The sequence below is a fragment of the Oncorhynchus clarkii genome, unplaced genomic scaffold, assembly GCF_045791955.1.
Source record: "Oncorhynchus clarkii lewisi isolate Uvic-CL-2024 unplaced genomic scaffold, UVic_Ocla_1.0 unplaced_contig_1793_pilon_pilon, whole genome shotgun sequence".
NCBI classification, from domain to species: Eukaryota; Metazoa; Chordata; class Actinopteri; order Salmoniformes; family Salmonidae; genus Oncorhynchus; species Oncorhynchus clarkii.
Window position 1 is genome coordinate 32392 of NW_027261072.1, and position 17673 is coordinate 50064.

Genomic DNA, 17673 nt, shown 5'->3' on the forward strand with positions numbered 1-17673 from the left:
ATTAATATTGGCATCACTCAGGGCATTTGGCAAGTCTGAGTTGCCTACTATAGGCAACATAGAGAACATATTTGGCAGGTATTTCCTACAGTCCCTCCACGCTAGTAGGGTGCTGTAAATCACAAATGTTTTGGCTATGTTGCCCACTTCACTAAAGTTATTAATGAATATAATTTGAGCTTAGGGACACATTTCACATTCTTAAAATAAAGTGCTGACCTAAAACAGGGAATGTTTACTGGGATTAAATGTCAGGAATTGTGAAAAACTGAGTTTAAATGTATTTGGCTAAGGTGTATGTAAACTTCCGACTTCAACTTTATCTACCTCAACTACCTCGAACCACTTCACATCGACTCTGTACTGGTACCCTGTGTATATAGCCAACTTATCATTGACTCAGTACTGGTACCCTGCGTATATACCCAAGTTATCATTGACTCAGTACTGGTACCCTGCGTATATACCCAAGTTATCATTGACTCTGTACTGGTACCCTGCGTATATACCCAAGTTATCATTGACTCAGTACTGGTACCCTGCGTATATACCCAAGTTATCATTGACTCAGTACTGGTACCCTGCGTATATACCCAAGTTATCATTGACTCTGTACTGGTACCACATGTATATAGTCAAGTTATCATTGACTCAGTACTGGTACCCTGCATATATAGCCAAGTTATCATTGACTCAGTACTGGTACCCCGTGTATATAGCCAAGTTATCATTGACTCAGTACTGGTAGCCCGTGTATATAGCCAACTTATCATTGACTCTGTACTGGTACCCCGTGTATATAGCCAAGTTATCGTGTATTTATTGAGTTGTTATAATTGATTTTCTCTTTTTCTCTCTGCATTGTTGGGAAATAAGTAAGTAAATATGTCACTGTTAGTCTACACGTTGTTTACAAAGCATGTGACAAATAACATTTGATTTGAAAACCGAGAAGCTCTTGAGTACACAGCTCAAAATATAATCATATGTTTATTAGACCACACCATAGACCAGGCCTGGGCAAAGGCCGGCCCGGGGGGCGTATGTGGCCCGCGACTTGGGTCAAAACGCTACCACTGACCTGCAACTTGAGCTTATCGATCTTCAGTCTGATGCAGTGATTGGAGAACTATTCAAAACAATGTCACTGAGGAGGTTCTATTCATCTCTTGATGAACAAAACTTTCCAATGATTAGGAGTCCTGCTCAGAGGATGTGTGTACTGTTTGGGTCAACCTTTGTATGTGAACAGACATTTTCCATTATGAAATACAACAAGTCAAGACACAGATCACCTCTTACTGACTCTCACCTCTCAGCAATCCAGTGCATAGCGATGTCAGAGACGATACCTGACTTCACAGCTCTAGTCAATGCACAGTGTACTTTCCCTCCATGTAGTTCATTGCATGTTTAATAATGAAATTACCTACCAAAAGGAGAACATGGATGTGGTTTATTTCTGTGCATGTTAAAAAAGTAAAATAAGTAGCATATCTGGATGTGATTTACAGTAGATATATCTGTCAACACAGTCATACACATGATATATGATTCTGGCCCGCGATGGCAAAAATATATTCTAATGTGGCCAAACATGGAAAATAATTGCCCAGGCCTGCCATAGACTATGTAGATATATATATTTCATTTTTTCCACCTTAATTTAACCAGGTAGGCTAGTTGAGAACACCTTTATTTAACCAGGTAGGCTAGTTGAGAACCAGTTCTCATTTACAACTGCGACCTGGCCAAGATAAAGCAAAGCAGTTCGACACATACAACAACACAGAGTTACACATGGAATAAACAGAACATACAGTCAATAATACAGTAGAAAAAGTATATATACAGTATGTGCAAATGAGGTAGGATAAGGGAGGTAAGGCAATAAATAGTTATCACAATCATATAACTCATGCTACTGCAAAAGGGTTCTAGCAGGAAACAGATGGCCAGAATATAGAGCAAGGAAAGCCAGGAGAGGGACAAGTATTTTACTTAATGGTTAATCAGATAAAAGATTTCTACAATAAATAGTATTAACAGTCAGTGATTGAGGAAGAGGGAACTACATACTGTCAGACACCCCACCCGAGGAAGAAGGAACTACATACTGTCAGACACCCACCGTAACTAGAAGGAACTACATACTGTCAGACACCCCACTGTAACTAGAAGGAACTACATACTGTCAGAAACCCCACCTGAGGAAGAAGGAACTACATACTGTCAGACACCCCACCTGAGGAAGAAGGAACTACATACTGGCAGACACCCCACATGAGGAAGAAGGAACTACATACTGTCAGACACCCCACCTGAGGAAGAAGGAACTACATACTGTCAGACACCCCACCTGAGGAAGAAGGAACTACATACTGTCAGATACCCCACTGTAACTAGAAGGAACTACATACTGTCAGACACCCCACCTGAGGAAGAAGGAACTACATACTGTCAGACACCCCACCTGAGGAAGAAGGAACTACATACTGTCAGACACTCCACCATAACTAGAAGGAACTACATACTGTCAGACACCCCACCTGAGGAAGAAGGAACTACATACTGTCAGACACCCACCGTAACTAGAAGGAACTACATACTGTCAGACACCCACCGTAACTAGAAGGAACTACATACTGTCAGACACCCCACCTGAGGAAGAAGGAACTACATACTGGCAGACACCCCACCTGAGGAAGAAGGAACTACATACTGTCAGACACCCCACCTGAGGAAGAAGGAACTACATACTGTCAGACACCCCACTGTAACTAGAAGGAACTACATACTGTCAGACACCCCACCTGAGGAAGAAGGAACTACATACTGTCAGACACCCCACCTGAGGAAGAAGGAACTACATACTGTCAGACACCCCACCTGAGGAAGAAGGAACTACATACTGTCAGACACCCCACTGTAACTAGAAGGAACTACATACTGTCAGACACCCCACCTGAGGAAGAAGGAACTACATACTGTCAGACACCCCACCTGAGGAAGAAGGAACTACATACTGTCAGACACCCCACCTGAGGAAGAAGGAACTACATACTGTCAGACACCCACCGTAACTAGAAGGAAGAGAATCACCAACAACACCAATGTGAAGGACATAAGCTGTAACTAGAAGGAAGAGAATCACCAACAACACCAATGTGAAGGACATAAGCTGTAACTAGAAGGAAGATAATCACCAACAACACCAATGTGAAGGACATAAGCTGTAACTAGAAGGAAGAGAATCACCAACAACACCAATGTGGAGGACATAAGCTGCTTCTTTGCAGGTCAGCCTTTTAAATCTGTTTGTCTGAAGAGCAGACCAATTGAAGTTAGAGTCTACAGAAAAGAATGATGACAAAAAGAGAGCAAACTTTGACTAGAGTAACTAACTTTCATGTACAATACTTGTCTCAGTCACTATCCGGCCTCACCTGTAAACCTCTTGTCTGCCAGGTGATGTCAACATCCTATTCTCTCTCCGTCCTCAGGTGGTATCAACTAGGCTTGGACGATCTAACGTTGATACCATATACCGCGGTATACGGCATGACAACACACATCCTTTTACCTCAGAATCACGTGGCTGATTTAACCATCAATAGAAAAATACAGTAGCCAACACTATGCCACCTTTTAACCAGGAGGTGGGACAAATAGTCTGTTCATGTGGTGTCTGAGTTATCGGAAATACGAGACTTCCACTTAAACGGCCCTCCAAGTTGTAATTACAAGTCGGAAAGTCTGAGAAAATGACAATGCTACATATCAACACACTTGATATGTATCATTGTTGATACGTAGCTAGTTTGACTATATTGTCCATGTTTGCAACCTAGCTAACTTTATTATTATAAACTTTAGCTAGCTCATATAGCTAGCTAAAATGTAATTGGTTGAAGAATTGTTCCAACTGGGATGTTTCCCACGAGCACATGAATGGTAACTAAACAAACACATCACACAGGCTCTTTAAAGGGGCAATCAGCAGTTGCTACATCCATTTTTGGATTATAAAATAAATGATATGTAGGCATTGATTCTTGAAGAATAAAACTTATAAATGCCTCATGACCTTAGTTCAACTGTCACACTCCATTAGAACCCAAAATATAAGCTTGTTTTACTCCAATATTTGTAAACAAAGTCAATGTAAATAATTACAGTACAGCCTCATAACATAGGGTAAAACTACCATGTTGATATCATGGATGGTCAGCCCTTGCATCCGTAGCTCTGTCTATGAATATGAGAATGTTACATTTCTACAGCCCCATCATATTTTATTTTTACCAAAACAAGGGCTTTTTTATTGTTTCTACAACAAAGAGTTCACAGACAACGGGTGCGAGCTGTGTGCCCAGGCAGGTCACTTATGACACAAGTCATTATTCAACATCCATCCTTGTCTGAGGATGTCGAGAGATGATGTGACCAGCCACTAGGGGCAACAGTGAGCGTCGTTACCTTCAAGTAGGTTTTGGTTTTGCTAGGGTATTGTGGACGGGGATGGCGGTAAGCATCTGCCTCTGGTTCCAAGTAGACCAAAGGTTCCAAACAGACCAAAGGTTCCAAACAGACCAAAGGTTCCAAACACACCAAAGGTTCCAAACAGACCAAAGGTTCCAAACAGACCAAAGGTTCCAAACACACCAAAGGTTCCAAACAGACCAAAGGTTCCAAACACACCAAAGGTTCCAAACAGACCAAAGGTTCCAAACAGACCAAAGGTTCCAAACAGACCAAAGGTTCCAAACACACCAAAGGTTCCAAACACACCAAAGGTTCCAAACAGACCAAAGGTTCCAAACAGACCAAAGGTTCCAAACACACCAAAGGTTCCAAACAGACCAAAGGTTCCAAACAGACCAAAGGTTCCAAACAGACCAAAGGTTGCATGTTTGAATCCAGCGATAGAAAGTAGTTGTTGATATTTTTTGTTTCAGCCTAACCCAAACCTTAACCCTTACCTTAACCATTCAGAGTTCATGTCTAACCTTCAGAATCCGGAGTTGATGCCTAAACTTAACCCTAAATATTTTCACATTTCAGGTGTAGAACTTTGCAAACAACATCTAATTCTGATGTGAGACTGTGATAGCTTGTTTATGTGCCATGGCTTGTGTATGTTGTGTGTAAATGCCTGTGTGTGTGTTGTGTGTAAACACCTGTGTGTGTGTGTGTGTTGTGTGTAAACACCTATGTGTGTTAGTGTTAAAGTAACTGCATTGTGTGTTTCCTCCAGTGCATTTCACATCATGTCTTTGGCAGCTCTGGGGAGGAAGACCTAACAGCAGGAGGTCTCACCAGGGGAACACAGTACGCCTCTCAGCCTGTCAAACTTTGATGATGCGATCAAGACTCCACGGCATGGGGCCACCAATTTAGAGGCATGAACAGAGGAACTTGGGCTCCTTCTGACTGACAGCCTTCCATACCTCCCATCTATGTCAACTTTCCCTCTCTAATCTCTTTGGATTCAGGGTCTCTCTCTGCGTGCCTCGCTCTCTGCGTGCCTCGCTCTCTGCGTGCCTCGCTCTCTGCGTGTCTCTCTCTCTGCCTCCGCCGGTCTCTCTCTCCTAGTATGTGGGGTCTTTGTAAATATATGTGTGTTTTTGTTTATGCGTGTTTGTGTGAGTGTGTAGTGTGTGTACTGTATAGTGTGTAGTGCTTATCCAATTATTTTCCAATCCCATCTAAGGGAGGCGTCTGTTCCTTGCCATCTGCAGGAGATGAGGGTGGCACACATTAAGGGAGAGACGGGGGGCAGATCAATGGCACACACACACGCAGACACACAGGATAAATACTCTATTGCTCTGGCTGGTCAATGACAGGAAAGCTAACAGAGAACAAAGAGAGAGAACATGAAAGAAACAACTATGAGTTGATGCCTCCTGTCTGAACAAGTTCAATGTGGTGCAGAACTTTCCATTGACTCATCAGTCTGCTCTTTCCAGACCTCCAGCAGAGAGGAAGAGAAAGAAGAAGAAGAGAGGGAGGGTCTATCCTGGAGGGGTGGGAGTGAAGTCATGAATGATGCATAGGGACTGGTGTTAATTATTCTGTGTGTGGATCGGGACAGACATCTGCACTAGGATAGAGAGAGAGAGGTGGGGGGGGGGGGGGGGGGGGGGGGGAGAGGAGAAATAGTGGGGAGATGGATGGAAGGAGGGGAGAGAGAGAGAGAAGGATGGAAGGAGTGTGGGATGAAGGTAGAGAGAGACAGAGAGAGACAGAGACAGAGAGAGAGAGAGAGAGAGAGAGATAGATAAAGAAAGAAAGAAAGAGAATGATGAGAGAGATGGGATGTGTCTATTCTTATGTATGCCTGAGAGACAGCCTGGAAGTATGTGAGAGATAAAGACTAGACATGCATGTGTAAAACAGAAAGGTAAACGTATTCAAGGTATCAAGGGAACCATTAGAGATGTACAGGCTTGTATTGTGTGTTGGAGAAAGAAAGTAGAACACTGATTATGCTAATACTTCCTACTGCTAGAGGGAGCAGCCCACCACTTGCTCAGGTCAAGGTTAAAAATAAAAAATCCCCCCTCCTCATCCTCTCTCCCCCCGTCTCTACCTCACAGGCAAATCCCCCCCTAACTCCAAAATCCTGCCTATGTTGCAAAAAGAACATGCGGTCAAAGAACACCTCTCCCCCAGGACAGCATGGTTCTATAGTACCTCATTACAGAGAGTAGAGCAGCGGAGCACAGCACAGCTACAGTTAGATGTGTCCTAAACGGCACCCCATTCCCTATACAGTGCACTCCTTTTGACCAGGGCCCATAGGGATCAGGTCAAGAGTAGCCCACTATGTGGTGCCGGGGTAGCCAACCCTGTTCCTGGAGTGTCACAGCTACAGCAGGATGTTCCAACTAGGCTTCATACCTGAAACACTGAGATAATTGATCGGTTCAGTGATTGCCTAAATTATACACACCTGCTCTTCCAGGCCGGTTAAATCAAGAACATGAACTGTCTGCAGTTCTCCAGGACCAGGGTTGACTTCCCCTGATGTAGGGAGTAGGGTACTATCTACCCCTGATGTAGGGAGTAGGGTACTATCTACCCCTGATGTAGGGAGTAGGGTACTATCTACCCCTAATGTAGGGAGTAGGGTACTATCTACCCCTAATGTAGGGAGTAGGGTACTATCTACCTCTGATGTAGGGAGTAGGGTACTATCTACCTCTGATGTAGGGAGTAGGGTACTATCTACCCCTGATGTAGGGAGTAGGGTACTATCTACCTCTGATGTAGGGAGTAGGGTACTATCCACCCCTGATGTAGGGAGTAGGGTACTAGGGTACTATCTACCCCTGATGTAGGGAGTAGGGTACTAGGGTACTATCTACCCCTGATGTAGGGAGTAGGGTACTATCTACCCCTGATGTAAGGAGTAGGGTACTATCTACCTCTGATGTAGGGAGTAGGGTACTATCTACCTCTGATGTAGGGAGTAGGGTACTATCTACCTCTGATGTAGGGAGTAGGGTACTATCTACCCCTGATGTAAGGAGTAGGGTACTATCTACCCCTGATGTAGGGAGTAGGGTACTAGGGTACTATCTACCCCTGATGTAGGGAGTAGGGTACTATCTACCCCTGATGTAGGGAGTAGGGTACTAGGGTACTATCTACCCCTGATGTAGGGAGTAGGGTACTATCTACCCCTGATGTAGGGAGTAGGGTACTATCTACCCCTGATGTAGGGAGTAGGGTACTATCTACCTCTGATGTAGGGAGTAGGGTACTATCTACCTCTGATGTAGGGAGTAGGGTACTATCTACCCCTGATGTAGGGAGTAGGGTACTATCTACCCCTGATGTAGGGAGTAGGGTACTAGGGTACTATCTACCCCTGATGTAGGGAGTAGGGTACTATCTACCTCTGATGTAGGGAGTAGGGTACTATCTACCCCTGATGTAGGGAGTAGGGTACTATCTACCTCTGATGTAGGGAGTAGGGTACTATCTACCTCTGATGTAGGGAGTAGGGTACTAGGGTACTATCTACCCCTGATGTAGGGAGTAGGGTACTATCTACCCCTGATGTAGGGAGTAGGGTACTATCTACCCCTGATGTAGGGAGTAGGGTACTAGGGTACTATCTACCCCTGATGTAGGGAGTAGGGTACTATCTACCTCTGATGTAGGGAGTAGGGTACTATCTACCTCTGATGTAGGGAGTAGGGTACTATCTACCCCTGATGTAGGGAGTAGGGTACTATCTACCTCTGATGTAGGGAGTAGGGTACTATCTACCTCTGATGTAGGGAGTAGGGTACTAGGGTACTATCTACCTCTGATGTAGGGAGTAGGGTACTATCTACCCCTGATGTAGGGAGTAGGGTACTATCTACCCCTGATGTAGGGAGTAGGGTACTATCTACCTCTGATGTAGGGAGTAGGGTACTATCTACCTCTGATGTAGGGAGTAGGGTACTATCTACCCCTGATGTAGGGAGTAGGGTACTATCTACCTCTGATGTAGGGAGTAGGGTACTATCTACCTCTGATGTAGGGAGTAGGGTACTAGGGTACTATCTACCTCTGATGTAGGGAGTAGGGTACTATCTACCCCTGATGTAGGGAGTAGGGTACTATCTACCCCTGATGTAGGGAGTAGGGTACTATCTACCCCTGATGTAGGGAGTAGGGTACTATCTACCTCTGATGTAGGGAGTAGGGTACTATCTACCCCTGATGTAGGGAGTAGGGTACTAGGGTACTATCTACCTCTGATGTAGGGAGTAGGGTACTATCTACCCCTGATGTAGGGAGTAGGGTACTATCTACCCCTGATGTAGGGAGTAGGGTACTATCTACCTCTGATGTAGGGAGTAGGGTACTATCTACCTCTGATGTAGGGAGTAGGGTACTATCTACCTCTGATGTAGGGAGTAGGGTACTATCTACCCCTGATGTAGGGAGTAGGGTACTATCTACCTCTGATGTAGGGAGTAGGGTACTATCTACCTCTGAAGTAGGGAGTAGGGTACTATCTACCCCTGATGTAGGGAGTAGGGTACTATCTACCCCTGATGTAGGGAGTAGGGTACTATCTACCCCTGATGTAGGGAGTAGGGTACTATCGACCCCTGATGTAGGGAGTAGGGTACTATCTACCTCTGATGTAGGGAGTAGGGTACTATCTACCCCTGATGTAGGGAGTAGGGTACTATCTACCCCTGATGTAGGGAGTAGGGTACTATCTACCCCTGATGTAGGGAGTAGGGTGCTATCTACCCCTGATGTAGGGAGTAGGGTACTATCTACCCCTGATGTAGGGAGTAGGGTACTAGGGTACTATCTACCTCTGATGTAGGGAGTAGGGTACTAGGGTACTATCTACCCCTGATGTAGGGAGTAGGGTACTATCTACCTCTGATGTAGGGAGTAGGGTACTAGGGTACTATCTACCTCTGATGAAGGGAGTAGGGTACTATCTATCCCTGATGTAGGGAGTAGGGTACTATCTACCCCTGATGTAGGGAGTAGGGTACTATCTACCCCATATGTAGGGAGTAGGGTACTAGGGTACTATCTACCTCTGATGTAGGGAGTAGGGTACTATCTACCTCTGATGTAGGGAGTAGGGTACTAGGGTACTATCTACCTCTGATGTAGGGAGTAGGGTACTATCTACCCCTGATGTAGGGAGTAGGGTACTAGGGTACTATCTACCTCTGATGTAGGGAGTAGGGTACTATCTACCCCTGATGTAGGGAGTAGGGTACTATCTACCTCTGATGTAGGGAGTAGGGTACTAGGGTACTATCTACCTCTGATGTAGGGAGTAGGGTACTATCTACCCCTGATGTAGGGAGTAGGGTACTAGGGTACTATCTACCTCTGATGTAGGGAGTAGGGTACTATCTACCCCTGATGTAGGGAGTAGGGTACTATCTACCCCTGATGTAGGGAGTAGGGTACTATCTACCTCTGATGTAGGGAGTAGGGTACTATCTACCTCTGATGTAGGGAGTAGGGTACTATCTACCTCTGATGTAGGGAGTAGGGTACTATCTACCCCTGATGTAGGGAGTAGGGTACTATCTACCCCTGATGTAGGGAGTAGGGTACTATCTACCCCTGATGTAGGGAGTAGGGTACTATCTACCCCTGATGTAGGGAGTAGGGTACTAGGGTACTATCTACCTCTGATGTAGGGAGTAGGGTACTATCTACCCCTGATGTAGGGAGTAGGGTACTATCTACCCCTGATGTAGGGAGTAGGGTACTAGGGTACTATCTACCTCTGATGTAGGGAGTAGGGTACTATCTACCCCTGATGTAGGGAGTAGGGTACTATCTACCCCTGATGTAGGGAGTAGGGTACTATCTACCCCTGATGTAGGGAGTAGGGTACTCCCTTCGATAGCTCGACAGACAGACAGACAGATAGCTAGACAGACAGATAGCTAGACAGACAGATAGCTAGACAGACAGATAGCTAGACAGACAGATAGCTAGACAGACAGATAGCTAGACAGACAGATAGCTAGACAGACAGACAGACAGACAGATAGCTAGACAGACAGACAGACAGACAGATAGCTAGACAGACAGACAGACAGATAGCTAGACAGACAGATAGCTAGACAGACAGACAGACAGCTAGACAGATAGCTAGACAGACAGACAGATAGCTAGACAGACAGCTAGACAGATAGCTAGACAGATAGCTAGACAGATAGCTAGACAGACAGACAGACAGATAGCTAGACAGACAGATAGCTAGACAGACAGACAGATAGCTAGACAGACAGACAGACAGATAGCTAGACAGACAGACAGACAGATAGCTAGACAGACAGACAGACAGGCAGATAGCTAGACAGACAGACAGACAGATAGCTAGACAGACAGACAGATAGCTAGACAGACAGACATATAGCTAGACAGACAGACAGACAGATAGCTAGACAGACAGACAGACAGATAGCTAGACAGACAGACAGATAGCTAGACAGACAGACAGATAGCTAGACAGACAGATAGCTAGACAGACAGATAGCTAGACAGACAGGCAGACAGATAGCTAGACAGACAGACAGATAGCTGGACAGACAGACAGACAGATAGCTAGACAGACAGGCAGACAGATAGCTAGACAGACAGACAGATAGCTGGACAGACAGACAGACAGATAGCTAGACAGACATGCCCACAGATCCAGTTTTTAGAAACATACACACACAGCTGTTCCTAGCAGAAAGCGGCCATCACATTGGCAGGTGCCCTCAGTGGGTGTGTGTTGTGTGTGTGTGTGCATTGTGTGTGGTGTGTGTTATATGTGTGTCACCTCAGGTAAATATTGTCTGAGAGGATTAGGCGTCCAGAGCGGCGCCCAGATGGGCGATAAGACCCTCGCCCCTGCCACCCTCACGGCCAATCACCATTGGAGTACACACACACACTGGATGACCGCTGTCTCTCTGTCATATCAAACACACATACCCCACACACACCATGCACACATGATTGTTTAATCAAATTAAGATTAAATTAAGATTCAGCAGCGTCTTGACAGAGACAGTGTGTATTTATCATGCTAATCTTCTCCCTGCCTTGTCCGTCCGTCCCCGTCCGTCCGTCAGTCCGTGCGTGCATGTTTGATTTACAGATGCAGCCCATCCACACACATTGGGAGGTGATTATAGGAAATGTCCATCTTAGACTGATTTCTCTGGGTCGATCTACCTCCTGCATATGAGGCTGGGCATTATCCTAGCATTGTCCTTTTACATTATTTATTTGACCTTTATTTAACTAGGCAAGTCAGTTAAGAACAAATTGTTATTTACAATGATGGCCTACCCCGGCCAAACCCAGACAACACTGGGCCAATTGTGCGCCACCCTATCTGACTCCCAATCACGGTCGGTTGTGATACAGCCTGGAATCGAAGGAATCGAACCGGGGTCTGTAGTGACGCCTCTAGCACTGAGATGCAGTGCCTTAGACCGTAGCGCCATTCCTTTGGGGGGGCCGTTGTGGGTTCTGTAAATAACTTGGCTTATAGATTAACAGTCGGCTATAATGTAGCCAGTATAGCAGAGCATCAGCGTACTGTACCAGCTGTATATGAAGGTTCACAGATCACACATTGACTCCACTTACGCCGGTCCCCTGTTACTGGGTCTTAATATGATTTCATTCAGAATACATCTGTTGGCACTAATATCACTCCATAGTGCTCTGCCCTCCTCTCTTAAACAACGCTCCAACTGAAACACACAGGAAGGACAATGACACTGCAGTCCCACACTTCCTGCCTGAAACAGCACCATCAGAGAATGCGGAGGACAACAACGGAAATAAGCTTGGTGTTTAATATATGTAATGTTGATGGTTAATTATCCAATACATTAAATCAATCAGGTGATGTGGTTTCACGGAAACACTTTATGCATCCTAATGCTTTTGGTAGAAACCTCAATGACTAAACTCTATGACTCTGGTCCTGTCTGTCTCAAGGTCGTTCATTCGTTCCCCTACCGTGGAGGAACATGGGTGCTACAGGACCTCGCCACACTCCAGAGGACAGCCGGCCCGACTGAAAGACTCCTTCATCTAGCGGGGCCATCACGCCGCGGAGAGAGAGAAGAAAACGTGTACGAGTCGAGGAAGACAAGAGAAAGAAAATGACTTGTCCATACCTGACTACCTCTGTAATATGAAATCCAATTTAGGGAAGAAGGGGGAAACGGAGAGATAAGAAGGGAGGTGTTTTCTCCCCTCCGCCGTGTTGCGCCGAGCCCCATCAACCAAGGCAAACACTAAATAATGAACAATACTGTGGCTGTCCCGCCACGATAAAACACACTCCATTAATGCCACTCGGCAGAATTAATGATAATTATGCCACGTTCGCCGCCCGTTCTCTTATTGAATTCTTATCTGAGCTGCCGAGGAGGAAGGAACAGCGCTCCGACTGTCTCCTCTTCCACCCCCCCAAAAAAACAATAGAAAGAAAATCCCTCATTGAAGTCGTTCAGAAAGGGGAAGTTCACAGAGGAAATAGGAACTTTTATAGGTGTAAAATGAGGGAGGTGACATGGGATGCAACAGAGGAAGAACTCAGTGACTTTCATGCTCTGGAACAGGTGATCACAACACTGAGCTTAAGATGGGCTGTGTCCTTTCTACGTGTGTGTGTGTGTGTGTGTGTGTGTGTGTGTGTGTGTGTGTGTGTGTGTGTGTGTGTGTGTGTGTGTGTTCTGAGCCCTTCTGGGTGTGGTCTGAGCATCACCATCAAGGTTGTGATTACATATTGAAGGATGGCACAATTAGAATGATATTCTATCTGTATGGGCACACCACCATAAGAGTTGGACTACAAGATCAGAAACATCCTCAGCCTGCTGATGACAATGGAACACACACACACATTTTCACTGATAAATGAGGTCTCTGTAAAGACAGTGAGTAAAAGGTCTCTGACAGTTCTGAAACAAACCACACACTTCCAGGGCTAATTAGAGTGTGTATAAAGTGGTGTTTGTTTCTGGAGGCCCTCCTACCTGGCTCTAATTAGACGGTGGTAATTCACTCAGACAAACTCTTAATGACAGAGAGGAAAACTACTGCTGTGTGTGTGTGTGTGTGTGTGTGTGTGTGTGTGTGTGTGTGTGTGTGTGTGTGTGTGTGTGTGTGTGTGTGTGACAGAGAATAAATAACTACTGCTACTAATCATGACTGTTAAGGTGTCAGACTACAGTGTGTGTATATATACATAGCATAGGGATTGGATGTGTATACTAGTGGCAGTATCTAGAACAAAAGATTACACAGTCCATGTTAGCATTATGGAACCTCCTTGTGTTGTATACTGTTCATTCATTGGCTGTGTGGGACAGGTGTTGAACAAGCAGCCCTTCAGTCCACACACACACACACACACCCCACCAACCCTGCATGAATGGAAGCCATAAGGTGTGTATGTATGTATGCCTGCCTCTGCGCGTGTGCGTGTATACTCACTGGCAGCGTGGGGCAGGTTGATGAAGAAGCCTTTGAGTCTGGAGGCCAGCCACTCCATGCTCTCCTGCAGGTTGGCCAGGGCCTTCAGGTCGCTCACGTCACGCAGGATCTCGTTCTGCGGGATCAGCTTGTCACCCAGGTTACCCGTCAGCACCTCTGACTCCTTGGCAAACGCCGCCCTGGATCGGTGGGAATGGAGGAGGAGAGAGGAAATGGAGGAGGAGAGAGGAGATGGAGGAGGAGAGAGGAAATGGAGGAGGAGAGAGGAGATGGAGGACGAGAAAGGGAATGGAGGAGAGTGGAAATGGAGGAGGAGAGAGGAAATGGAGGAGGAGAGAGGAAATGGAAGAGGAGAGAGGAAACAAAAAAAGTTGTATTAGACAAAATCAGTCAATGTGACATGTTCTAGACAAGTTCTAAAATGGTCATGAGAGTAGTTAGAACTAACAGCCTGATATTCCAACAAGGGTTAGCCTGGTCCCAGATCTGTTTGAACTAACTGCCTGATCTTCAAACAAGGGTTAGCCTGGTCCCAAATCTGTTTGAACTAACTGTCTGATCTTCAAACAAGGGTTAGCCTGGTCCCAGATCTGTTTGAACTAACTGCCTGATCTTCAAACAAGGGTTAACCTGGTCCCAGATCTGTTTGTACCGTCTTTCCAAATCTGTTGGTCATTGTTTGGCTTCATAATGACAACAGGAGATGGGAAGCTCTGGGACCAGGGTAGAGAGAGATGGGTTTCTCTTCTGGATATAGGAGATGGGAAGCTCTGGGACCAGGGTAGAGAGAGAGGGTTTCTCTTCTGGATATAGGAGATGGGAAGCTCTGGGACCAGGGTAGAGAGAGAAGGGTTTCTCTTCTGGATATAGGAGATGGGAAGCTCTGGGACCAGGGTCGAGAGATAAGGGTTTATCTTCTGGATATAGGAGATGGGAAGCTCTGGGACCAGGGTAGAGAGAGAAGGGTTTCTCTTCTGGATATAGGAGATGGGAAGCTCTGGGACCAGGGTAGAGAGAGAAGGGGTTATCTTCTGGATATAGGAGATGGGAAGCTCTGGGACCAGGGTAGAGAGAGAAGGGTTTCTCTTCTGGATATAGGAGATGGGAAGCTCTGGGACCAGGGTAGAGAGAGAAGGGTTTCTCTTCTGGATATAGGAGATGGGAAGCTCTGGGACCAGGGTAGAGAGAGAAGGGGTTCTCTTCTGGATATAGGAGATGGGAAGCTCTGGGACCAGGGTAGAGAGAGAAGGGTTTCTCTTCTGGATATAGGAGATGGGAAGCTCTGGGACCAGGGTAGAGAGAGAAGGGGTTCTCTTCTGGATATAGGAGATGGGAAGCTCTGGGACCAGGGTAGAGAGAGAAGGGTTTCTCTTCTGGATATAGGAGATGGGAAGCTCTGGGACCAGGGTAGAGAGAGAAGGGTTTCTCTTCTGGATATAGGAGATGGGAAGCTCTGGGACCAGGGTAGAGAGAGAGGGTTTATCTTCTGGATATAGGAGATGGGAAGCTCAGGGACCAGGGTAGAGAGAGATGGGTTTCTCTTCTGGATATGGGTCGTGAATTAAGAGTAACGGCTTAAAACCTGTCAACAGCTCCAGATAAGGATTCCCTAGAATGAAGGAGAGGACAGTAGTGGAAGGCAGGAGGATAGTGAAAAGGAGAAGGACATTTATTGTGGGGTGAGGAGGATTAGAGGGGAGGGGACTATAATAACAATCCCACGGTACCCTGCACAGAGGATGGCTGGCACCGTGTGGAGCTGGACCCTGGACGGACAGACAGACCAGTCACATCAACTCCAGCATGCATCTCAATGAGGCCTTGGGCTTCCAGTAATGACCTTCACTGTGATTTAGGACTGACTGACTAACTTAGTTCAGTCACCACAGGCCCAATGACTAGCTAGTAACTGGAGCAGATAGAGAGGGAAGGGGAGAGAGACGTCATAGTAAAGGCTGGGTGGGTAGAAAGAGGAGAGAGAGAGAGAAAAAGACTCAACTGAGTGTGCATGCGCGTGTGTGTGTGTGTGTGTGTGTGTGTGTGTGTGTGTGTGTGTGTGTGTGTGTGTGTGTGAAAGAGATATATTTTAAGGCAATGTGACGTTTCAGACTTCACACATGCTAGCAAACACATGACAAGAACACAGCCTTGAGGAGAAGACAGCAAAGAATATCCTCATTCTTTTGTGTGACTACTGACCAGCAGCCTTGGTGAATTCACTTCAATATCAAAACTGGAAAGAGACAGAGACACAGAGAGAGAGAGAGACAGAGAGAGACAGAGAGACAGAGAGCGAGAGACAGAGAGCGAGAGACAGAGAGCGAGAGACAGAGAGAGAGAGAGAGAGAGAGAGAGAGAGACAGAGAGACAGAGAGAGAGAGACAGAGAGCGAGAGACAGAGAGCGAGAGACAGAGAGCGAGAGACAGAGAGAAAACAGAGAATGAAAGAGAGCGAGAGAGAGAGAAAACAGAGAATGAAAGAGAGCGAGAGAGAGAGAAAACAGAGAATGACAGAGAGCGAGAGAGAGAGCAAACAGAGAATGACAGAGAGCGAGAGAGAGAGAAAACAGAGAATGAAAGAGATCAGGAAGAACTGAATGACTTGTTCCAAGCAGGGCCCTTATTATTGGAGCGTGATCAAAAGGAGTGCTGGGTTGCCAGCCTCTAATCCCTCCAAAGAATGTTGAAAATGTCTGTGGTTGTGACTCAAATTAAAAAAGCCTAAAATATTATCTTTGCATTTAAATCCATCACCCATTCATTAATATATTTACAATTCCAGGCCAATGAGCATCCTTCCTGAAGAGAGCACACGTTGAAAGCTCTGTCAATAAGAATGACCCACCTTCTCCTCCCAAATGATTTGGATCCCACCCCTCTTCAGGTAAATAACATGACATCCTTATGGAAAATTCACTACTTCCTGTACATGTCTGACTTGTTCAACCACAGCATGTTGATGAAGGGATGGAGGGAGTGAGGATACTGTTCTGTGTGTTTGTGTTAGGGTGGAGGGGTGGTGAGGATACTGTTCTGTGTGTCTGTGTTAGGGTGGTGAGGATACTGTTCTGTGTGTGTGTGAGGGTGGAGGGGTGGTGAGGATACTGTTCTGTGTGTCTGTGTTAGGGTGGAGGGGTGGTGAGGATACTGTTCTGTGTGTTTGTGTTAGGGTGGAGGGGTGGTGAGGATACTGTTCTGTGTGTCTGTGTTAGGGTGGTGAGGATACTATTCTGTGTGTTTGTGTTTGGGTGGTGAGGATACTGTTCTGTGTGTTTGTGTTAGGGTGGAGGGGTGGTGAGGATACTGTTCTGTGTGTTTGTGTTTGGGTGGTGAGGATACTGTTCTGTGTGTTTGTGTTAGGGTGGAGGGGTGGTGAGGATACTGTTCTGTGTGTTTGTGTTAGGGTGGAGGGGTGGTGAGGATACTGTTCTGTGTGTTTGTGTTAGGGTGGAGGGGTGGTGAGGATACTGTTCTGTGTGTTTGTGTTAGGGTGGAGGGGTGGTGAGGATACTGTTCTGTGTGTTTGTGTTTGGGTGGTGAGGATACTGTTCTGTGTGTTTGTGTTAGGGTGGAGGGGTGGTGAGGATACTGTTCTGTGTGTTTGTGTTAGGGTGGAGGGGTGGTGACGATACTGTTCTGTGTGTTTGTGTTAGGGTGGAGGGGTGG

At 46.0% G+C, this 17673-nt stretch overlaps 1 protein-coding gene across 1 annotated transcript in view; it reads right to left on the reverse strand.

The window, feature by feature from the left end:
* LOC139404558 (exocyst complex component 4-like) overlaps nt 1–17673 on the reverse strand; it is a 129253-nt gene that overhangs the window by 20050 nt on the left and 91530 nt on the right. The window contains exon 6 of the mRNA XM_071147258.1: nt 14008–14186. Within this exon, the coding sequence (XP_071003359.1) occupies nt 14008–14186 (179 nt within the window). The remainder of the gene's footprint in view (nt 1–14007; nt 14187–17673) is intronic.